This window comes from Drosophila bipectinata, chromosome XR (assembly GCF_030179905.1).
Source record: "Drosophila bipectinata strain 14024-0381.07 chromosome XR, DbipHiC1v2, whole genome shotgun sequence".
Lineage (NCBI taxonomy): Eukaryota > Metazoa > Arthropoda > Insecta > Diptera > Drosophilidae > Drosophila > Drosophila bipectinata.
The window spans coordinates 17,301,130-17,324,499 of record NC_091735.1 but is presented as its reverse complement, the minus strand read 5'-3'; the positions used below and the strand labels follow the sequence as shown (position 1 = coordinate 17,324,499).

General features: G+C 44.8%; 7 protein-coding genes across 12 annotated transcripts; 5 read left to right on the top strand and 2 right to left on the bottom strand.

Moving 5' to 3' along the window:
- Positions 1 to 2,162: 2,162 nt before the first annotated feature.
- On the bottom strand, positions 2,163 to 3,389 carry LOC108123686 (sepiapterin reductase). Its single transcript, XM_017238960.3, has one exon. It carries the CDS (start codon positions 3,145 to 3,147, stop codon positions 2,341 to 2,343), a length of 807 nt encoding a protein of 268 aa, XP_017094449.2. The 5' UTR covers positions 3,148 to 3,389; the 3' UTR covers positions 2,163 to 2,340.
- Positions 3,390 to 3,502: 113 nt separating this feature from the next.
- On the top strand, positions 3,503 to 6,865 carry Cp7Fa (Chorion protein a at 7F). Of its 2 annotated transcripts, none has more exons than XM_017238959.3 (4): positions 3,503 to 4,900; positions 5,023 to 5,211; positions 5,920 to 6,008; positions 6,069 to 6,865. In XM_017238959.3, exons 1-4 carry the CDS (start codon positions 4,838 to 4,840, stop codon positions 6,610 to 6,612), a joined length of 885 nt encoding a protein of 294 aa, XP_017094448.2. In that variant the 5' UTR covers positions 3,503 to 4,837; the 3' UTR covers positions 6,613 to 6,865. The 2 variants fall into 2 exon arrangements, with proteins under 2 accessions (XP_017094448.2, XP_043069063.1); XM_043213128.2 differs by having other exon boundaries at positions 5,023 to 5,360; positions 5,919 to 6,008.
- Positions 6,866 to 6,941: 76 nt separating this feature from the next.
- Positions 6,942 to 9,531, top strand: Cp7Fb (Chorion protein b at 7F). Of its 2 annotated transcripts, XM_017238958.3 has the most exons (3): positions 6,942 to 7,698; positions 7,947 to 8,007; positions 9,309 to 9,531. In XM_017238958.3, the coding sequence occupies exons 1-3, from the start codon at positions 7,380 to 7,382 to the stop codon at positions 9,319 to 9,321; spliced, it is 393 nt and encodes a 130-aa protein (XP_017094447.1). In that variant the 5' UTR covers positions 6,942 to 7,379; the 3' UTR covers positions 9,322 to 9,531. The 2 variants fall into 2 exon arrangements, with proteins under 2 accessions (XP_017094447.1, XP_017094446.2); XM_017238957.2 differs by lacking the exon at positions 9,309 to 9,531 and having other exon boundaries at positions 7,947 to 9,258.
- A 1,032-nt stretch (positions 9,532 to 10,563) lies between these two features.
- On the top strand, positions 10,564 to 11,818 carry Cp7Fc (Chorion protein c at 7F). The gene is made up of 2 exons (XM_017238891.3): positions 10,564 to 10,684; positions 10,752 to 11,818. The coding sequence occupies exons 1-2, from the start codon at positions 10,616 to 10,618 to the stop codon at positions 11,646 to 11,648; spliced, it is 966 nt and encodes a 321-aa protein (XP_017094380.2). The 5' UTR covers positions 10,564 to 10,615; the 3' UTR covers positions 11,649 to 11,818.
- An 865-nt stretch (positions 11,819 to 12,683) lies between these two features.
- On the top strand, positions 12,684 to 13,718 carry Cp36 (Chorion protein 36). Its single transcript, XM_017238892.3, has 2 exons — positions 12,684 to 12,754; positions 12,822 to 13,718. The coding sequence occupies exons 1-2, from the start codon at positions 12,704 to 12,706 to the stop codon at positions 13,599 to 13,601; spliced, it is 831 nt and encodes a 276-aa protein (XP_017094381.1). The 5' UTR covers positions 12,684 to 12,703; the 3' UTR covers positions 13,602 to 13,718.
- Positions 13,719 to 15,590: 1,872 nt separating this feature from the next.
- Cp38 (Chorion protein 38) lies at positions 15,591 to 17,129 on the top strand. The gene is given in 2 exon segments (XM_017247876.3): positions 15,591 to 15,650; positions 15,959 to 17,129. Coding segments are annotated over 2 exon segments (924 nt in total). The 5' UTR covers positions 15,591 to 15,605; the 3' UTR covers positions 16,838 to 17,129.
- An 898-nt stretch (positions 17,130 to 18,027) lies between these two features.
- Positions 18,028 to 23,010, bottom strand: otu (ovarian tumor). Of its 4 annotated transcripts, none has more exons than XM_017238972.3 (10): positions 22,758 to 23,010; positions 21,943 to 22,186; positions 21,786 to 21,883; positions 21,573 to 21,727; positions 21,119 to 21,508; positions 20,917 to 21,053; positions 20,572 to 20,697; positions 19,406 to 20,108; positions 18,749 to 19,347; positions 18,028 to 18,688 (listed from the first exon to the last, which is right to left on the bottom strand). In XM_017238972.3, exons 2-10 carry the CDS (start codon positions 22,174 to 22,176, stop codon positions 18,473 to 18,475), a joined length of 2,658 nt encoding a protein of 885 aa, XP_017094461.2. In that variant the 5' UTR covers positions 22,177 to 22,186; positions 22,758 to 23,010; the 3' UTR covers positions 18,028 to 18,472. The 4 variants fall into 4 exon arrangements, with proteins under 4 accessions (XP_017094461.2, XP_070132352.1, XP_017094462.2 ...); XM_070276251.1 differs by having other exon boundaries at positions 21,943 to 22,181; XM_017238973.3 differs by lacking the exon at positions 22,758 to 23,010 and adding an exon at positions 22,305 to 22,455.
- Positions 23,011 to 23,370: the final 360 nt, after the last annotated feature.

Below are 23,370 nucleotides of genomic sequence, written 5' to 3'. Positions count from 1 at the left end.
GGTCGCTGAAGCAATGGGGGAGAAAAGAAGAGTTGCCTCTGCAGTCTGTTTGAAAAGCTCGGCAACTTTGTATTACAATTTCCAATGAGCTTCAGCTAAAAACTTCCACAACAACCGTTTGTTCCAATCTGGGTGCCAAGTTCTGCAACATTGTATTGATGCTAAAGCTTTAAAATCGTAAAATATAATTGGTAATGGATTATGTGTGTTTTCCTGATAATGGAAGCTTCGTAAGAGTTAGCAGCGGAACTTAGACTATAATTATTTTGATGAGATTTAGAGGGGGATTATTAGAAAATAATAGAAATCAAGAATTGAAAAATATATCCACATCGCCAGGGGCTTTATTCTCCACCAACTCGACCACCCCACATTTTCAAAGGGGTCCCATAGAAAAATTCACAAAAATTATATAAATTATTTTGTGAAAATATTTTGATGTAAATCAAGAACAAATTGATCCAAAAACATTTTAAGGTATTCGGTTCAAGGATCTGCTGAGAATTGACAAACATCTAGACATCGCCATAGCCCCTTATACCCAAAAGTTCGACTTTCAAAGGGGTCCCATGCAAAAAATCTCTAAAAATTTTGGGAACAAGATTTTACTGCTGAATAATGGGGAATTGATCAAAAAATCTTTTAAGGTATTCCGCCCAATGATTGGATACAAATTTACAGAGATATAGCCATCGCTATAACCCTTATACCTAGAAACTCCACTTTCCCAGTTTTTCAAAGGGGTTCCATGGAAAAATTCACAAAAAAATCTTTAAAAATTTTTGATTCAATTTTAATACAGATTATGAATGTCAATTAATCTACAATTCATTTAAGGTATTCAGCTCAAGGATCGGATGAGAATTGCCGAAGATATATGCATCACCGTGTCCCATAAGCCCACAAACTTCACTATTCCTTAATTTCCAAAAGGTTTCACGGAAAAATTCACAAAAAATCTATAAAATTTGATGTGATGAGATTTTTATACAGATGCATGGAGAATTTATCCACAAATCTTTTAAGGTATTCCGCTCAAGGATCGGACTAGAACCGAGAAAGATATGGACATCACCGTGGCCTGTATACCCGACATCTCCACTTTCCGGCATTTTCCAATGGATTTTTTATTGAAAAATATACAAAAAATCTATAAAATTTTTGGGGGTGCTGTTTTAATGCAAATGAATGCAGAATTATCCATAAATCTTTAAAAGTACTCCGCTCAAGAATCATATTAGTATTAACAGAGATATAGTTCTGTATTTGGATCAATATATGACACCCATGTTATTTTGTTTTATTCATGAAATTGTGGCCCTCAAGTATATATGTACATATGTATATTCCGTCTCAAAAGGAATACCTAAAAGTATACTTTGAATAGGAAACTCGATCTGTAAGCGGGATTTGAAAGAGAGGAAGCTTGTTTCTTAAAGTATTCCTTGTACAGTACCTGCCTAAATATACTTATTCATCTACGTAATATTGATTTCAACAAAGAACCATTATTTTTTTAGTGATAGTCATTTTCTAAAAATCATACCAAACTTTCCACAATGAGGCGATATATTTTTTGAAGAGATAGGATCATTTACGAAAGAGACTCTTACGTTTCCAGCTCGGCAACAGTTTCAATGAGAAAGTCAACACATGTATATATTGTATATATTATATAGACATGAATATATAATACATGACTATAAAAACACATGCCTTCCGGAGAAATCAGTTCCTTATCGCAATTCCAGCCACCGTGGAAGTCATTTGATTTAATTATTTTCCCGAGCATTGAATATATAATGGAGTGTCTAGGAATATATGTAGTCTGACTCATAAATGGGAAAGTAAACATGTGGAGGGGATTCTCAATTGATATTCCCTAAATAGAATTTATAAATAAAATAAAATTAAATTGCTAGAAAACCTTAGATACTTTTCACTTAAAAAAAAAGGGTAAAAAAAATGTAGACATTTCTTTGGTAATCTCTCCACGTTCTACTCAAAACTTCCTCGTTTAAACACAAAAAATATCACAGAAAACTGCTCAAAATACTATAAAAAACGAGCAAAATCACACAGCAAAAAAATATATAAAAAAAAAAACCTAAAATCCTGAAAGTAAAACCCCATTTCCCTCCAAAAAATAATAAAAATAACAGTTTGGTTTTCGTTTTCCTTTTCGTGTGCATCGGTTTCGAGCACGTCCAGGATCAGGATGAGGGTCAGCAGCCAGAGTTTATTCATTTCCAAGGCAATCAAGTCACAAACATTGTCCAAATCGTCGACCGAGTACAGAACCGTGTCCAGGAGTGACGCAGCCCACCGCCTGGATGCTACTCATAAAACAAAGGTGTCGTAGTAGTCGACATCGTGGCCGGAGACAAAGGAGATCTCCTCCAGAATGTTGAGCAGCTTCAAGGTGGCCTGCACCGGCTGGATCCTGGGTAGCTGGAGCAGCTTCTTGCTAGCTACCACATCCTCCACCCGGATCTCGTTTCCGTTTACGTCGCACTGGGTCTGGTGTTCGGCCATCAGGCCGGGGGAGAAGCTGAGAACGCTCACTCCGGAGCGGGACTCCTCGGCGGCCATGGCCCGGAAGTACATGTCCCTGGCCCGCTTACAGGAGCAGAGCAGACCACCGTAGATCAGTGGTCGCACCAACAAGGACGAGGTCACATTCACGGCCAGCTTCTCGACATTCTCCAGGTACTTGGATTGCAGCCATTTCTGGCTCAACGCCACGGGTCCGTACAGCTGCTTCCGGACGTACAGCTGCCACTCCTGGGAGGTCTGCGGCTCCAAAAGGACTTCGGTGGCGGTCTCGCCCTCGTTGTGCAGGACGATGGATCGTTCGAAGCGCATATCCTTCGCCTCCTCCAAGATCTGGTTCATCAGAAGGTAGCCATTCGAGTGATTTTCGTCGAGCTGGCCAGTTTTTATTGTGACAGTCTTCGATTTCAGTTCGTTCCGAAGGAGGTCCTTCACTTTCATCAGCTTCTGGTCATCTTCGTCCAGGATTAGGGCCAGGGATCCGGTGCCCAGACGCTTGCAGAACTCCAAAGCCAAGGACTGGCCCAGAGGATTCGAGGTGCCGCTGAGCACCAGGAAAGTGCGCTTATTTAAATCCATTCTCTTTGCTGCCATGATGATGTGGTTTATTTTTGTGGATTTCCTTGGGGGCTTGTTGGAAGACTTTAGGGAGGTGTTTTTGAAACCGCACTTGCTGTCCGTTTGAGCTGTACAACTGTACTGATTCCGAATTCTTGGCCGGCTTCACCAACTGGACTCTGTTTCGCGAATGATAATCTTTTTCCGATTAACCAAGTATATACGCCTATATACCTGGACTCTAGTTTAGTCTTTATGTATTGGGTTTCAGAATACACGTTTTCCGACACTCTGAGCTCTCGGGAATGTCGGACCGGGGCTTTTATACAACTCGGTCTACTGATAAGTCCGGGATCATCTGTCTGAGACTGTTGCCGAGCCATTACCCGCAATCCATAATCCATAAAATAATTGTTTTTCCTGTCATCTCTATTTTTTGGCAATCTAAACCAGACACTACCAGGGCGAATCTGGAAAATGTTTACACACTAAGTGACCTATGTGACCTTACTTTCCAAGATCAGATATAACCATTGACTTGGCAACAAGATGCTAGTGGAATATCGAAACATCAAAACAACATATGACTGGATTTGGACAAAAATCAAAGCTTGTACAGCCACCAGAACAATCTAATAGTGTTATCACCTTTCGGACTTTTCAGTCATTGAACTCGTCACTTGAAAAAATCCATTTACAATTACATAACAACGAATCTGTAAAGCTGATTACTTCAATAATCAATAATCGCACATGCTTCGAGGAGAGTCTAATCAATCGATTAGTGACTGGAACACGTGTGGATTCTCTGAAATCGCATGGGAAACATCCGGAGCTACTTGATATATAATAGATATCACTCGAAAACGTGTTCTAGACCTTGTAATATCTTAGATTTTGGACTAAAAAAGGAAGTACCAGTCGATCTGGTCATCCAGAGTTGGGCCTTTTCCCCCTGGGCTTTGTTTTGATTAAAAATTTCGCAAAAAAACAATCCGGAATTGGGTTAACGGCCTGATTTCGTTTCTATGGAGTCTGCTCCCGACTGGCCCGGGTCACCTCCCCAGATGACGCTGACCCATTTCGAGAATCGGGAACGGGATCGGTAACAAGTCGGCCATCTAATCTGAAATTCCCCGGAGCCCAACAGATCCATCAAGTGCTCCAATTAAAATCCGAAAATCGTAAAATATATTTCTCTGTGTAGTGTTTTTTTTTTCGGACTTGACATTCATTGTTGACTCTCGAGACCCGTATCGCTGAAAGTTCGTGGAATTCGTTCGTTCCAGTGGCAGCATCGCATCGGTGTCTACAGCGGTTGATTCCACAATTATCATTGGGCCAACAGTGGGTGTTGCCCCCCACATCTGGGAGTCACGTAGCACGTAGCCTGCACCTGAACCTGACCTGACCCTCGCCCTCGGCTAGAAAGTCTCTCGAATCCCTCGAAGAGTCTCAAGAGCAGAGGTTTCTTTTAAGACGAAATCGAAAACTGGCGAAAATCGAGAGCATGGGGCTGCTGTACACCTAATGCACCACGATCTGGGAGCAATAGAGCTTTCGTCTCAATGCTGGGGCTCCGATATATATAAGAAGCAGATGAGGGCTTCCATTGTCAGTCCAAGAATTAAACGAGCCACGAGCACAGCACGCGACCGATAAAAGTAATAATAAATACAAAGTATCCAAAGTACCGCAGTGCAATCCGAGAGATAAAAAACCCACAATGATGCCAACAAGCTGTAAACTCATTTTTTGCCTGCTTCTGGCCATGTACAGCATACAAGTGGTAAGAAAAGTGTGTGATGATACCAGATTCAAGTGGCTATAGGTCAAAAGAACCTTCCGAAAGTCTACGTTAGTTCCGATCTAGTGCAGAATCCATCTCTAAATCCATCTTGTCTCTTCCAGCTAATGGCCGCCTGTGTGTGCTCCGAAAAGGGCTCAGACTACTGCCAGGGCTGTCAAGGACCCACCGTGATCCGGCCGAAGCCGCGCTACTACGAGCCCAGCGAGGTGAACCTCTCCCCCATCGGCGACAACTGCTGGTGCAGCAAGCAACTGATCGAGCCGGCACAGCTGCCGAAGACCTGCGGAAAAGTACGTGAGATCTTCCAGTATATGAACGCCTTCAATAATTTATTGGGTCGCCGGTGGCTCGAGAACGCCATAGAGTTCAAGACCCAGGCGGCCCAGCGTCTGGCGGAGCGATTGCAGCGTCTGGAGCACATCGACTGCTACAAGCGTGGCGGCTCAGGAAGCCCTCGCTACAACTAGACTCGCTCTAGACTAATCCCATCCCACACCCCTCATCTGGCCCAGTTGTCGTAGGACTTACACCACGGACAGTGACCTTAAAAGCACCAGAATATTCATAAGCCACCACCATTGTTAACTACATCATAAGCTTTAGGTTAAGCCTCATCCGTAAGAGTAACTAACTGTAATCAGTGTAAGCCGTGGCATTCCACATCCATCGTCATCCCCTCCAGCTGCAGTAACAATTTCCGCATCGGCCAGCATTTATCAGAGGCCACAAAAAATCAGCATTTGCGTCACCATCACTCATCGCTTACCACATAGATCAGCCCCACATATATACGTATATGTATATATATTTATATATATATATGTATATATACGGCATACATATCTACCCGTACGTGCTTCTAAGCCCGGAGTTGTGCGGGTGATAGAAGCCGTATTCGATACTCCCTGAGAAGAGATATCCGAAAAACGAAACCCAATCCGAAACCCTATTGAAACCAAAAGCTCAAAAGTTACCTTCACCGCTCTCCTCCAAAACAGACCACGCCCTGCAAGCCCACCTGCTCCTGCCAGCAGTCGACAGACAGCAGCTATGCCGGATCATCCAGCACCGGTTCCGTCTACGGAAAGTGAGTAGATTCTCCGGAAAAGTAACCAAAACAAAATCTAAAAAAAAACATCACTTACAGCATCGCTTATGCGGCGGAAAAGACCCAGGATGACAGTCCGGCGGCGGATCCCATTAGTGTGAGCCTGGCCGCCCAGGCTGGAAAGGCCATCAATGTTCCGGAGGCCAAACTGGCCTATGGATTCGCCCAGAAGCCCGTCGATGGCGAGAAGAAGGTCTACTTCTCGGACGTGCCAGAGGAGAATCTGTTCAAGCTGAAGAGCGAGGTGATCACCCTGAAGAAGCGCACCTACGTGGCCAAGCAGGAGGAGGAGGAGTACGCCGAGGAGGAGGAGGAGGAGCAGTCCTCCGGAGACGAGGAGGCTGCCCCCCAACTGACCTACAAGCAACTGGGCTACGCTGCCGAGCAGTTCAAGAATCCCAAGTTCAAGAAGATCAGCTCCAGCTCTAGCTCCAGCTCCTACGCCTCCAAGGACTACAAGGACTCTGGTGACAGTTACGGCAAGGTGGCCGGCAAGGTGTCCGTGGACTGCGGCTTCAAGCCCGGCAAGATCACCTCGTACAGGAACTCGAAACGCCTGGAAACCGAAGGCAGTTACTACTAAACAATATTGATCTCGATCCTCTTGGGATGTAAATATGTACATAAGTTAAGGATCTCTAAGTTAGCTATAAAAATAAATGGTTTTAAAAGCATTATAGGGAAGGTCTTGGAAGCATCAGTATTATCAAAAATGAAGTCTTTAAATGGCTTCTTAAAATTGTCTTTAAAGTGGTGTTAACAATGTTTCTTATTTAATACTTACTTTCCCATCAGACACGTTTCTTTTTTAATAAATGCTGACACGTAGAATTAGACATCAGTCTTCTTTGAAAAGGTATGGTAATAATATCATAATATCATAAATGGAGGATATTATGGAAGATATACTTATCATATCCTACTCTATCTTTAAGAACATAGTTTAAGATTTAAGTCTTAAGGTAGACACACTTCGATCTGTTTCATTTGAAGAGTTCCAACTCTATAGTGGGACAGTCTTCGGACTGTGGCGACACTGAAGACCAGCAGCAGCAGTACGAGTGCCGGGAACATGACTTTTGACAGAAAACACGACCCGCCGCAAACTAAATATTTGAAAAGGTCAGCGAAACCAAAAACAAAAACAAAAACACAAAAGCACCACTGGTGGCGTCTCCAGATGGGGAGAGAAAAACCTTGTCCAAAGTCAAAGTCAAGTATACACTCGGCATGGGTCCGGAGCTGCGTGAGAGATTGTGGATGTGGGGCAGATGATATAAAGAATGCTCCGGAGCAATCTGCGGCTAGTAGCCACCAGGGCTGAGTACCGTGAAGAACACCGAACCTAAGATGCGACTCCTAATTGCTTTTTTGGGCCTCGGACTGATGGCCGTGCTCCAGGCGGCGCCCCTCGAGGTGGTCTATACCGGCGAGAGCTGTGCCTGCCCCACCCAGTTGGGCTACCAGCTAAACGTTCCCAATCCCCCCAAGCCCAAGAAGTACGCCGCCAACGACTACGGCTATAGGGTGGAGAAGCCCGTCCAGACCAAGGCCAAGATCAGCTATAGCTTTGACTTTACGGTCGAACAGCCACGGACTCCGGCTCCACCCAAGTCCAATCCGGCCAAGCTCTATGCCAAGGTGGATCGGGTGACAGTCAACAAGGCGGGTAAGTCGACTTGAGGTGATCCTCTCTTGAGCGGACAAACTAAGAGACATTCTTCAAACAAAGACCTCCCCTAAGCGGACAAAGTTTGAATTATGAAGAAGCTTATGAGAGGGACTATTCTTTCTTAGATTTCTTCCATTAAGAACTCTTCAAAAATCAGAACAAGTCTCCCAGTTTGAGTCTGAACCTCTCTTAAGCGGACAGATAAAGAATCAGTCTTTAAACTCATATTTTGTCTTGACTTTCAGATTGCCAGGCCAAGAACAAGGAGACCTGCGGATGTTCCAGCTGCTCCGCTCAGAAATCCAGGTACGTAGCCCCTTCGGCCAGGTCGTCGAATGCCATCCGCCGGCGTAGGGATCTCCGCCAGCCGGGATCACTCCTCCGCCGAAGAATGATGCGACAGCAACAGCTCCAGGAGCGACCTCCGCGCTACGTGAAGCTCTACCACAAGGACCTGTCCGCCCAGCAGCAACTGAAACAGAAAGTAAAGCAGAAGCCCCAGAAAGTAAAGCTCTTTGGGCTGATTCCAGTGGAATCCCCTCAAGAAGCCCCACCGACCAAGCGGAAGACCAAGAAAACCCCCGCCGGATTTTTCGGTTTGGGTCATCGCTTGAGGAAACGGGACATCAAAGGAGAGTACGATCTCCTGGAGCAGGAACGATCCCAGATAGATCTCACGGCGCCGGAGATAATACAGTTTATGCCGGAAACCCTGAATCCGGACTTTAAGCCCGGACAGTGTCATACTGGCTGTGGGGCAATAACGTCGTCCGCCCCCCCGCCGGAGGAGACCTCAACGCCCAGGGACCAGGCGGAAGCCGAGCAGACAGAGACCCCGGAGCCGGTGAACTCCATACCCTCAAAGAGATCTGCCCTGAGCTATTACCCCCTCCAGATACCCTCCCCGCTGAGCTATCAGCACGAGGACTACAAGTTCGTGGACGACTCGCAGTTGCGGAGTCTGCTGTCCACCACATCCGTGCCGGATCCACTGCATCTCAGCTCTACGCCCCTGCAGTTTGCCGGAGATCTGGAGTCGGTTACTCGACGCGGCTACGGAGCTCCGGTTCTGGGTCTGGGCACTGGCTACCCCGTGGAGCATGTTTCCGACTCCCAGCTAGACAGAATCATCTCCGGCATTGTGTACAGCCATCCGAGCTATCAGTACGGAGCCGAGGGTGCGGAGGGTGCCCTGGTGGACCCGGAGCCGGTGCAAAAGCGGCAGACCACCGACTTCCTGAGGAAGCTCATCGACGGCCGGCTGGGAGGCTGGGGATTCGATGCCTCTCCGGAGCCGGAGCATGCCCTCCGGGCGGACTACTCCACCAGGCCGGCCAAGACCTACGGCTACAACAGCCAGAGCCAGAACGGATACAGTATTGATACCTACAACGTTCCACCCATCACGGATTACCTGAGGGCCTGGTTCTAAGCTCGCGAATAATTCGTTAGATTCTTCTAAGCCAGGCCATTATTAATTTGTAGATTTAGTTATTTTGTTAGAAGAAAGCTGAGGAGAGTGGGATGAAATAGAATATAATGTACATTGAAAACAAATCTGTGGCGTTTCTTTATTGACCAGCCCTTCGTCTTTCTTCTCTTTGCAGCTACAGCTACTGAAGAATCGGAGAATCGAAGAGCACCCCCCGACGAAAGAGCCGTCGAAAAATAAAAAGAATCTGCTGAGCTCGGCCCGAAATCTAGGCCAGTGGGTCTCGATGTCTCACCTGTATATATATGTACATGATGTATATATTTTATTTCCACCTATTCCGCCGATTTTTGTTTACGTTTTCCCTTTTTGTCGGCAGTTTAAACCCACTGCCACTCACTGACCCCTTTTAATAAAGTTTTCTTGATCCAAAATGCTCGATTTTGTGTGATTATGGGAGTTACCATACTGAAGGGGTCTAGAATACCCCTAAAAGTATGCTCCGTATTAGAAGATCTATGATGGTTTGGATGGGGAATTATTCTAGAAATAAACTAACACAAGATAGGATAGTATTATTTGATATTATAGTGATGGTTATGGTTATGATACTGTACCATTTTACCCCATAATACTTGAGCTTAATATTAAGTTTATTCTTTAAAAAACCTCTTAAACCTAGATACATTCATATCTCTCATAGATATACTCCATACCTCTATAGACAATATTACGAGTACAAAAAAGTCGTTATAGTACAAGCCCTACTTAGCACGATCTTTCAATGGCCTAAAGTTCTGGTTCTGTGAAACCAAAACAAATAGCTGATCATTCAGGTGGTGAACTTTTGCGATCGCATACCATTGAAAATCCGAAAGATACCCGTAGATAACTCTACAGGGGCAAGTTTCCAGAGCCCGCAAAAAAAGCCCAGACTCTGCGTGACCCAAAAGCAAAATCTTTCTCATGGATGGGTGTGTCCAAAGTAGATTACTTTAAGGTTTAAACCCAATGCGAAAATGGTATCACTTGCCATACCATACTTATATCGACTCTTATAGAAGCTATAGTACTAAGATCATGGATCATAGCTTCCACTGTCAAGTTCCCAATAACTGGACATCAATTAAGAATTGGAACTAGACCGAAACCCATTGAGAAATAGCTAAGAATTTCAATGACCCTGGGATGTGTAGCCCTCCCTTTCTTTTTCGCTTTCGCTGTCTCTCTCGGTTCTTGGTGCCGTCCCCCTCTGGCTTGGTCGGGAGATTCTGACGCATCAAGATCGCCAGAGATTCGTGGATGAGACATCTAAATGGCATATGACATATCTGGTTTTAGATCACGTCCCGGTACGTTTTGTTTTTTCTTCTCGAAACTAAAATAGTACGAGGCATGTCTTGTTTTGGACTGGGACTGGGGCTATTTAAGTGGAATCCATAGGCCGCTGGGGCTTCAGTTGATACGAAAAAGTTACCCAAAATGGCCACCAACTGGAGGTGGTCCATATTGGCGTTTATCGTTGCTTTTCTGGCCGGAACTCGCAGTGAGGTAGGGTGTTGGAGTCGAACTGACGGCCTTTGAAAGACTTGTAACTAATGGAACGTACAATTCTTAGAATCTTGGAGACACCACACCCGGCGAAGAGGAGGATTTCGGAGGCAGTACCAGTCCCATTTCCATAATCGATCAGACCACCGATCGCCTCATCAACGGGGATCTCCGGAAAGCCGCCCGGGTGGAACCTCTGCCCGGCGGAAAACCCAGCTCCGGCGACGAACAGTACGATGTCATAGATGTCTTGGAGTCCACCGGCACAGTGGTGGGCAAGCCCAAAAGCGGCCAGACCACCAGAATCTACACCACCGGCGAGGTGGATGAGAACTTCTGGCTGAAGCATTTGGGTGACGATTTCCGGCATGCGATTCACTTGCAGGTCGGAGGCACCAACGAGGAATACAATCGTCTGATCAACCAGACCCAGAACGGAGTCCACGAGGAGGTGCATCACGAGTACCTACCGGGAGCGGAAAGACCAGGAGCTGAGCAGTCGGCCTATGGAAGGGGACAGAGTCAGAACTTTGACAATCGGGCGGTGGCTTCGAAGCAGCAATATCTGATGCAACAAAGGCAGCAGAAGCAACAACAACGCTACAACTACGCACAACAATACACACCAAACACACAACAACAATACACACCAAACACACAGCACACACCACAACAACATCAACAACAATACCAACCACAAACACCACACAGAAATATGAGATATCCAAAAAACCAGCAACAACCTCAGAGGGGATATATCATTAATTCCAGCGAAGATCAGTTGCACGCCGCCCAATCGAATCCCTCGGTGGTTCGCTCCTCCTCCTCCTCCGGGGGAGGTCCTGCACCAGGCGAGGAGCGGGAGTCCTTTGGCAGCCAACTGCCCTTCAAGTCGCCCTTCAACGACTACGGCAGTCGACCCACGAGGGATCTCACCTACCTCCTCTACAAGAGGGGTCTCTGAAGTAGTCTTAAGTTCCTAAAAAATAAGAAAAAAAAAACACAACACATACATGAGGCTGAAACACACATGAAACACAACATACAACATGCAACATCACAACAAAACATACAAACACTTAAAACACACATCACACTTACAAAGAGTATGGGGTATTATTACAAATAAAATAAATATTTAAAAATATATAAATATAGTTTTCGTTTGGGACTTTGGTTTGGAAAATAGTTTAAGAGATCTACATTTATAAGATATATAAATAAATTAAATAATAAATATTATCATGTATTTAAATATGACAAGAATGGTTTGTTATTCAACTACTATACCTCTGATTAGTTACATTTCTTAAAAGCCTATCAACAAAATAATATACCCACCATGGAAACTGTTAGAAGGATCAATGGGTCAAGATCCAAACATTAAGATCCTTAAAAAATAAATAAAGAAACTTAAACAAAAGTCGAACGAGAACTAAAAACAAAACCCCTTCTGTTAACTATTTATGTAGTGGTAAAAAATGTATCTCTCAGTTATAATCTCAAGCTCTTAAGATATATGTGTAAAGATACTTACACAAACTAACCAGATAAAGCCCAAATATTTATCTCTCGTTAAAAAAAAAAAAGATTAAAAATTTTAAATCAAAAAAGACTTATTCAAATAATTAAACTTAAATCTTGATCTTGGAGGTGGTGGCAGAGTTGAAACTGTTAAGATAAATGATACAACCTCCAACTACAAATCCAAAGAAAAACTTGATAATAACAGTCGTCGGGTCGGAAAATTGGAAACTTTTTGGAGAATCTTTCAAGATCCGATCTGCATACGAGAGATCTTCCAGAGAAACGAAGATGATTCAAGCCAAGGCGAGCCGCGAAAAGCAAAAAAGATTGCAACGGAAAGCAGACGAGACTGAGGCACTCCGGGCCAGAAATCGGAAATGGAAATGGATCACGTAGCCGGCCGTGGCGGCTGGCGATTATAGGCACTATAAAGAGCCGGACCCGGGCCCAGAGATCGAGCAGTAGTAGACGATCCACGATCCACACGTTAACATGCAACTCGGTCTCTGGTTTGGCATTTTGGCCATTGCCGCCGGCTCATCGGTTAGTATACATCATCATCCCCAAATGCCATCCACAGCCGGTACTAATACTTCGATTCTCTCAATAGCTGGTGAGTGGCAACTATGGTCCCGGTGGTGGCGGCGGTGGACCCGGCCAGTATCTGCCCGGCGGTCCCCAAGGACTGGACGAGTACGTGAATGTGGCCACTGGCGGTAACCAGCCGGCTGCCAATCAGATCGCCTCTCAGGCCGAGATCCAGCCCACTCCCGAGGAGGCCCGTCGGCTGGGACGCGTCCAGGCCCAACTCCAGGCCCTCAACGCCGATCCCACCTACCAGAAGCTGAAGAACTCCGAGGATATTGCCGAGTCTCTCGCCGAGACCAACCTGGCCAGCAACATCCGCCAGGGCAAGATCAAGGTGGTGTCCCCCCAGTTCGTTGACCAGCATCTGTTCCGTTCCCTGTTGGTGCCCTCCGGCCACAACAACCACCAGGTGATCGCCACCCAGCCCCTGCCTCCAATCATCGTCCACCAGCCGGGCGCACCCCCAGCCCATGTGAACAGCGGTCCCCCGACCGTGGTCCGTGGCAACCCGGTGATCTACAAGATCAAGCCTTCGGTCATCTACCAGCAGGAGGTGATCAACAAGGTGCCCACTCCCCTGAGCCTCAACCCCGTCTACGTGAAGGTCTACAAGCCCGGCAAGAAGATCGAGGCTCCTCTCGCCCCGGTGGTCGCTCCCGTTTACAGCCAGCCCCACCAGAGCTACGGAAACGCCGGAGCTGCTTCCGCCGCGGGAGCTGCCTCCTCCGCCGATGGCTACTCCGCCGGCAACGAGGCTCCTCTGTACGCCAGTCCCGCCCCCTACGGTCAGCCCAACTACTAAGTGGGTTGCAGGGATCCTTCCCAGATCCTAAATGCCGCGTTACTGGGGTTTGACCCTGGTCCGGTTTAATTTAATTTATTTTTTTTTTGTTTTTTTCTTTGCCAAGTGCCGAGTGTGAATAAAAAATGAAAAGAAGAATTACTTAAAATATAAAAATAATGGATTTTTATTAAGGGGATAATGAAGTTGATTGTTTTAAGAAATTAAAATAATTTAATTTTAAAATAAATAACTACATATACCCGGTACTTTTTCAAGATAAGGAGGTCGAAGTGGCCATGTCTTAGCTCCCATATCTTATCTTCTTTGGAGTAATATCTTTACAAATATATATTTAAAAAATAAATAGGTTATGATAGTATTTTAATAATAATATTAATAATAACCTTTTAGGCTTGAGAACAGCTCCAAGGGCAAGCAAAAAAGGGTCATAATTTTGTAATAAAAACCCCAAACTGTAAACAACAGCAGAAATTATTAAACCAAAAAGTAACTGCTTGGCTTACAATGGAAATTGTTTACATTGCAATTATATTTTAATTTAACTATAAATAGATTTTAATTCTTTCCGAGTTGAGAATTGATTCTAGCTCTTAAATTACACAAATCTTGTCAATTTTTAACATTAATTGGCCTACAAGCTGGGAGAGATGGGCCTTCATTATTTTGGGTATATTATCCATCATTAAATATTGACTCACAACATGACATGATTTTAATTATGGGTAGGCATTTCATAAATACGGGTTATTTACAAAGTTTAACAGTTTCTGCATCTGCGACATATTTTCTTTCCAGAAAGATACTTTTATCTGCAAGTTTACAATCTGTAATGGAATTGTTTCACGTTGGAACTGTTTGTTTACCAACAAGCACGATTGTTTTTTAAATTGTGGCCTCTATAAGGGGGGTTTTTATAAGGTTTTATTAATAATTTAATGATTTATTTAATGAAGGAATTATTATCAAGTCGTATGTTTTCTAAAAGAACTGAGAGCCTCTTTAAGACTCATCTTTTTTGAAAGAAAGGTTTGAAAAAGGACCTATTTTGAAATCCCTTTCTTGGAATTTTATAAATACTAGATATGTAACACTTATTTTATGATTTTAGTTATTTTTACTTAAACATATAAATACGTGTGTATTTAATAGTTAATGAATTATATTTAATATAAGCCTTTCTTGAACTAAAATATAGCTTATGGCTTTATAAATGGATTTGATTGGAATAATAATTGGTTATATATTTTATATATTCTTATTTGAAACTTCTTATAAACTATTTTATAAAAAATATATATTCTTGTACAAATCTGTTTAAATTCTTATCATTCAGGATGTGCCTCCTTAAAAACTACTTTTCCAGGAAAGTAAAATTATAATCAAACCCCTACATTACAATATCTATTCTTACATCGTGCGATTGTACAAGATTATAGTTTATAAAGTGCAAACAGTTAAAATAATCTGAAAAATAGATTCCGCCATATGCTCTCCATTTCTCCGGGGGCCTGGGTTTTGTCTGCCAATGCGGAACTATTTTCCGGGCCATTTCTCGCCATGAGAATCGCAATCTGGCCAAGACGTTCGGATAGACCTCGATATGCGAGCTGAGATTCAAAGCTCTCGATTGTGTTGTTGGATTTTGGTGGATTCTACGTAAAGTTGAAGACAGCGTGCGATATGTGCCCCGGGGTTGCGATGCGATGCGTGCGATCTATCAGCATTTGGCCATGTTCGGTTCCCATCGCGTGGGTTAAGAGTGTGGAGCGGAAAGCAAACGAACCCGTAAGATCCAACAACACAACAACCCATAAACCCGGCAACATGGAGTTACTTTGGCCATCTTGACAAATGTCACGTACTTGGAAGCCGGACCCGGAGACGCTAGCCCGGAGCATATTTAAAGACTACGGACACTATTGGAGGGCACCAGAAGACACACGACATTCCAAGTGGGAGCACCAGAGGCCGGAGAGCAACTGGAACTGCAACTGGGACAAGATGACAAGATCGAGCTACATTTGGGCTTTGGCCGCCTGCCTGATCGTAAGTATATATATACATCTATATAGCTTATGGAGTTGGATTTCCTTTGATTTCCTCAAGACAGTCTACCCCGATAGACTCCGAGAATGACTTGAAAATTATAAAATATTGAAAGATTGAAAGAATTTGAAAGATAAAAGATCTCTAAGAGAGAGATCTCTAAGTTTAAACAAAGAATTCAAGACTTAAAAATATTTAACAATTAAATCTAAATCTTAAATCTAAATCTGAAATGGAAAAAATCATAAATTAGCATAGGAATACTTTTAGAAATCAAAGACTCACCCATTCCCTTTGCCATCTTCCAGGCGTGTGCCAGCGCGAACTACGGCGGTAACCAGGGCTACGGCGGACCAGTGTCCGGAGGCCATGGTGGCTCTGATGGCGGAGCCGATGCCGCTTCGGCGGCGGCTGCTGCTGCCGGAGCTGGTGGCGTTGCCGGTGGCGAGTACGGTGGTGCCGGAGCCGGTGCCGGAGGATTGGAGGGAGGTGCTGATGCTGCTGGAGTGGCCCAGGCCGGTCAGAGCAGCTACGGCTCCGACCAGAACATCCCCTACAAGCCCGTGAACACCAAGGGCAACACCCTCACCTCCTCGATCACCTATCCCCAGAACAAGGGCGAGATCCTGATCCACCGCCCCGCCCCCATCATTGTCAAGCGTCCGCCCACGAAGGTGCTGGTCAACCACCCCCCACTGGTGGTCAAGCCCGCCCCGGTGGTGCTCCACAAGCCCCCAGCAATCGTCCTCCGCAAGGTCTACGTCAAGCACCATCCCCGTCGCGTCAAGGTCGAGCCCGTGTTCGTCAACGTGGTGAAGCCCCCAGCAGAGAAGTACTTCGTCAATGAGAACAAGCAGGGCTACGGCCAGGGATCTCACTCCGGTGGCCCAGCCGGCGGACACGGTGGACACGGACACGGACATGGTGGACACGGTCACGGACACGGTGGTCATGGCGCCGGACCCGGACACCAGCACGGTGGACCAGCTCTGCCCGCTTAGGCCTCCGGAGCTGATTCCGCTGCTGCCAGTGCTGGCTACCAGCTGCTCCAGAACGGCAACCAGGGCCTCTCCGCCCTGGCCAGCATCGCCGGCGATCGTGAGGGTCCCTATGGATCCGGACCGAGCCACCAGAGCTACGGACCCGGCCCGTCCGGACCCGGAGCTTATGCCCAGCCCTCCTACTAAGCGAATCCTACACTGAGGATTTGCAGGAGCGGGCATCGGAGGTTCCCAGAGACTGCTGCCGTTCCAGATCCAACCTGAAGCGACTGTCAGTTGGGGTTCCGTCCACTTAGTTACTTTGTGTTCTCCGACACAGCCTGATCGCCTGACAAGACCACTGCGCCCCCACAGCCTCAACAACCACCCACCAACCAAACCACCCACCCACAATCCACGGTTGCGGAGGGGCGTGCTTCTCAGGTTTCTTTGCAAACAAATAAAAAAATTTGAAAAAAAAATCTAAAAAATAATACAAGTTTTTTGCTTTTTTGGGGGGATAACATATGGAGTATTTTTAATATAAAATATGGAACTTAGAACTTAAACACATTGAAATGATTAATTTTAGGCCACTTCTAGGCCACCACATGTAGTGATCTTCATTGATCTTGACCTTCTCTCTAGAGAGAGATCTGGAGAGATAACCTTTTCGAAAAAACACGCAACTTTTAAGGCAAACACATATCGTGCCCCGGAGTTAGTAATATTAATAATAAGAGATTAGTGGATGGGCAGTGGAACTACTGCCGGTATAAAATCAGAATGTAGGTCGTTGAGTGCCGCCCATTTGCACTCGGCGGCAAGTTTGAAAATTCAGCATAAAAATGCGACACTTTGGCGAAGCGTTTTCAGTCTGTAAGCAGAAATAAGCAAAAATTGGGAGCACTCGACAAATAATATCCAACTAAACAGATTTAAAACGCCAACAAAAACGTATCGGTTACAAGTTCAAAGTATTCTTCGTTTTTTTTTTTTTTTTTTTTCTTCTCCATCGACAATGCATCGGTTACTACTAGCACAAACTAGCACCTTGTGGCTCCTCTTGTGGCTTCTAATGTTCTCCATCCTGACCAGTGGCGGAGTGGCTCAAGTAATTCTCACTCAAAATGATAGCACCTATCGCATGGCTTTCTAAAGGGCTTCTTTCATTCAACAGCCCTACCAAAGACGACAAACAGACGGTAGCTCACATCTGGCCATCAAGGTGCTAAACAAGATAATTCTTACGATTATAGAAAAGTTTTAGGACTATTATAGTCACATTTTGATTAATGTTTTAAGTAGTTACAAGGCATATATTAAAATAAAAGTAAAAAAGTATATAGTAAAAGGTATGTGTGTGTGTTATTCATTTTAAAGTTACTTCCACAATCTGTGATATACGTTACTTTTTATTTGTTTAGTTAGTTGTGTTGTTGAGATATACCTTTTACATGGGGTAGAGTTAGATAATATATATGTTTACTTGGTAAGGACACTTGTTGGTTAAATAGATCATATAAATAGGTGTTGTTGTGGTGTGGTTATGGTTTGCGTTAAGAGTGAGGAGTTATTTAAAAAAAAAGAATCGCAAAGTGCAGCTCCGATTACAAATTTAAAAAATTAAATTAGTTGACACATTAGTTAAGATATGCATTCATCGAGCATTATGTTTTTAGAAAGTAAGGGGGGGTTACTGGGCTTCCAGATGTGTGCCTTAAAAGTGGACTACAATTTAAAAATATGATCGAGTTTTAAAAGTAGCTTGTTTCGATTTCGTATCTGAGATTTTTGGGACTGGTATGTCCATGTCCCTCCTGCGTTACCTTCTCCTCCCTCTCAGTGATGACGCGGGGCAGCTCCTCCGTAGTTGGCTGCTGGCTGAGATTGAGCTGGGAGTGTTGGCAACTGTGGGCCAGCCTGCTGAGCTGACACTTGAGCCACCTGCTGCTGCTGCTGCTGCTGTTGGGCATCGATGGGGAAATTGTTGATTACCTCAAAGTGAGGAACCATCGAAGGCGGCGGTGGCGGCGGAAGGCCCCAGGCATAGGGATTCTGCAAAGGATTATACCGTTCACACATCTAAAAAGTCTAAAAGATGAGCACACGACTCACCTGGCCGGCAGGCAACACCGGAATCTGAGATGGGGAGCCCGGTACTCCCGGAATCTGGGGCGGAGCGCCCGAACCCGCCTTGTGATAGTAGATGGGCGGCGGCTGGAGCAGCCTAGGCGGAGTCATCAAGTGTTGTGGTGGTGGTGGTGGCGGCGGCGGAGTTATGAAGCTGAACTGGTTGCCATTAGTGCCCGGCGATGGGGTGGGTGTGGGCAGCAGGGCAGCATGCCCCATCGGATCCTTCAGCTCATGCAACTGCTCCGGACGCTTGCCGCGATATTTTCCAGTCTGCGGTGAGCCGTTGCGCTTCGAGTTGGACTTCTCTAAAGCTAGGGGCTCAGTGGTGCCTCCATTTCCGGCTTCCGGAGTTGCTGGCGGAGTGGCTTCCACTGCCAGGTGATCTTCCACCTTCTCCGGAGTGCCCTGTTGCTGGATGTAGGGCACAACGGCCAATTCCTCCGGCGAAGGTTGGTGATTCATGCGCAAATGCATATCAACGCCCATATTGTAGAAGTATCTCAGGGTTCCGACATCCGACGGAAGATCCTCCCCATTCATCTGCATGGAGCGTCTTGGTTCGACGCCGACGGCAGCAGGAGCTTTATGGATGTTATGGATTAATTATAAACAGAAGCTCTAGAAATGGACTTGACTTACCCATGTTGGTTGGGGTGGGTATTGGGGGCAGCGGCAGAAGCTGTCCCGGCATAGTGGGATGCGGAGCAAAGCTACCAATCGGCATGTAGACACATCCATCGGTGGGCGGAGGAAGCGGTGGGCCCTGCAACGGATACTGGAATTCCTCGGGCATTGCCATGGGCGAGTTTGGCCAGGCTGGGGAAGGCTGGGCCCCGGGACGTGCAATCATGGAGGGCGTAAAGCCCATGAAGTGACCTGGCGGCGGCATAGCCACAGCCACCATCGGATCTTTGTTATGGTGAGATCCTGAGTTGTTCTTCTGGCGAGTAGCTTTGTACCCCTTCACGACCTGCTTCTGTTGCTGCTGAGGCTGCAGCTTGGCACCCTCCTCCCGCTCCCTGGCCCGGGAGGCCTGCTCCTGATCCTCTTGCTGCTCCAGCGGCTCTTGGGCTTGCTCGATGTTATTCTGCCCGTCCTGTTGCTGATCGGCATTATTATGGTTTTCGGGCGCATACTGAGTGGACTCGAAGCAGTTGGCCTCTTCGAACACCACCTTGTTCTTCTTCCACTTGGCCAGCTTGTTGTTGTTGTGTCCGGACTTGTTTCCGAACTTCTGGGCCATCTGGGGAAGGCGGTTTAGCGACCGCTGCTGATAGCGATAGGGCAAGGTCCAGGGGCGGAACTCATCGGGGGGCACTGGGTGCAGGGAATCATAGGGGACCTAGACCAGCCGGAGATTCGATAGTTAGCAAAAATACCATACAAATTTTTAAAACTCTAAAATAACCCTGACTTTGATAGACGAAGGATGAAATATTCGTTAGAAACAAGTCTTTTTATAAAAAGAATTTAATTTTATTATTCTGGGGGAATTTAAGATTGAAATTTATGGTGTATATATAATAAAGTTGCACATTTTAATCTAAAATGCATTTAGTTAAGAGTTTTTACTATTAATACCCAGTACTTTTGTTAAAAATGTGAATCGCAAACATTTAAAGGCTTTAAAACGTTACAAAATCTTCTCAAGTCCAAATCTTTAATTCAAAAATGGTATATTTATTGTCGAATCGAAACCTAAACCCTATATAGACTATATAAGATCAACCATCGGACAGACAATTCAATATAATAAAAGATATATAAAGATAGAGTCTTTAAAAACACAATTATGGAAGCAGTACCAATGTCATCTTGCCAATCTTCTCCAAAAACACAAGACAAGAAGAATTGTCACGGGAGATCTTTTGGATGTGGCACGTCACCATTTCCACTTCGTGCTGCAACTCAACCCGGCACTTGGCTCCCACCTGGAAGACAAACAACACAAAACAACGACACGGATACAGGGATAAAAGATAGTTCCACATCAGAGACAAAAGGTGAAAGCGTTTATAGTGTGTGGTGTGTGTAGTGTGTGTGTGTGTGAAAGTGAGGGGAAGGGGGAAATGTAACTGGTTGACACTCGAAGGATTGACATGAAACGAATGTGTGCTTGCGTGTATGTATGGACTGGGAAAGTGTCCTACCTTGAAGTTGTAGTCATTGCAGTAGGCATTGTGGCGCTTGGCTTCCTTGCGGATGTCATTCCAGCAGTCGAACTCAATGTTTCGGTACATGTTTGGGTCCAAGGACTTGGCCACTTTATAAGGAAAAGGAGTGATACCTGAAAAAAACATAGAAATATATTAGAAAACCTGTAGAGAAGTTTAAAACATTCAAAGAACCCACCATCGTCAAGCAATTGACGCACGCAGGACACCATCTTATTGGCGCACATGAGCATGCGGTCACGAGTCTCGTCTCCAACATTCCCGGCCATGTCTGGGTTCTGTGACTGGTCCAGCAACTGTCTCAAATTACGGTTACGACTCTGGATTCCACGACTGCTGTGGAAGTTGCACAGCTGAAAGTCCTCCAGGATGCAGTTGGTTACCTCCGGCAGGTCCAACGTAAAGATGCGACCATCGGAGCACTTGATACGAATCATATAGCCCTGCTGGTCGAAAACGACATCGAAGGGATCCCATGCAAAGGTGTGCGGATGCAACATGCTCTCAACCGCAAAGTTGACGTCGGGCAGCTTGAACAGCATTTGGTAGAGCAGCTTGAAGGTTATCGCTACAATTCCAAAAGCCAAAGAGTTAAGAAATCTATATATTAGATGTTATACGACACGACATACACTGACAAATGGCTGCAGCTTGGATATCATCCACTTCGTAGACGGAGTCAAAGTGGTTCTCATTGTTGTAGAAAACACGAAAGTCATGCTGGAAGTTACGATTAAAAATAACAGCAGTTCCCATGTTGTAGGGCTCGTACAGAATGGCATTACGTCTGAAAATCAAAGGATTAATCCTCTCAGGATCATACATTATGTGATTGATTCATTTACTTGTAGAGGCAGCACATGGCACGCAACTCCGTCATGGTTCCATACGTCTTGGGCTTGGACATGTCAAAAAGGTAGCTGTCATAGTCACCGGGAATGTGCTGAAATCAGGATACTATCATAATCCTACCCCTTTAGAGAGGAAGTCTATCCAACGAACCTTCTCGAAAATGCGTCGTTTTAGGGTCATGAAGCGAACGCACTCCAACCTGATCTCATAGTGCAAGGACTGAGTGTCGTATAGCTGCTCGGCGATGACACGGAACAAACTGGAGGCATCCCGGGCCGTATGTTTGCGGTAGAGGCCCCGACACTCCAAGTACTGATCGTAGGGATCTGGCGCCTGCCGGCTGCCAGAGGTTATAGGACGCACCAGTTGCTTCAACTGGTCCATGATTACTTCTCTGCAATAAAAGTGTAAACAACTTTTTTTAGTTTGGCGAAGCTTCACTGTACAACACTGTACTGCTTTTTTTTCCAAAGTAACGGTAAACTCAATATGTATACTCTCAAGAGGTTAACCTTGAACTTTTTCGTTGCACTCTGTTTTCAGGCTTTGTTTTGTCCAACTAGCATCTTCTAATCACTAAGGCTCGTTTTTTCTCATTCTCGGAAGTGCGTTTTAGTTTTCAAATTCGTCGAAGCCTTGCATCACTCTGTATTGGTTAAAATGAGACGACAATAGATCGTGTCTAGACACTCAAAATGGCGCGCACGAATCAAGCGGCAGAAACATTAGGCGCCTACAACTTGGCGCCGACGACTCGACGCCGAAAAGTACTAAGAAATAAACTATGAAAACTAAAATAAACTTACGGCAATAACTCTTTTTTTTCTATATTATAAAAGCAATATTGGGAAGTATGGAAGTATACACACAAATATGTATTTTAAGAAAAATGCACAGATCAAACGCAGAAACAAGTCTAATGCGCAGAAAAGTACTATAAACTATTAAAATTGTTAAAAACTTACCGCAATAACTCTTTTTTTTTTTACAAGTTGGGAAGAAACACACAAATATTCTTAGAAAAAAATTTTGGCGCACAAAGCTCGCGTAAAAAAAAAAATGGAATAACGAAAATATTAAAAAATATAAATTTAAAACGAAACAAACGGCTGAGGAGGATTTAATTTGCCTAGCACTTTCACTATGTTTTTTTTATAAATAATGGTTCGGCCAGCTCGCCAGTTATCCAACTGATCCGCACCGTTACAGAAGAGGAAAAGGAGGATGAATAAAATAGAAGCGGAGCAACGAACGCGCTTGTCCCAAAAATATCGGTCAAAAGAAAAAAGAAAAAAGAAAAAAGCATCCCAGCTGTTACTTATGTACTAAAAAAGTGGGCAATCCAAAAAAAAAATGCTCAAAATTATAATTAATTTTTTCCAAGGCTTAGTTTATTTGTTTTAAAGAAAAATCTTTGTCTGGATATTTGAAAATAATTTTTCCGCCGACTAAAATTTACCGTTTCTATCGATAGGTAAATAATCTAAAAAAAAAAAAAAACTGGTGGAATGGGACTAAAAAAGCTTCCATCGCTATCCAGTGATGTACAAAATATCGATAGTTGGCAACAAACATCGA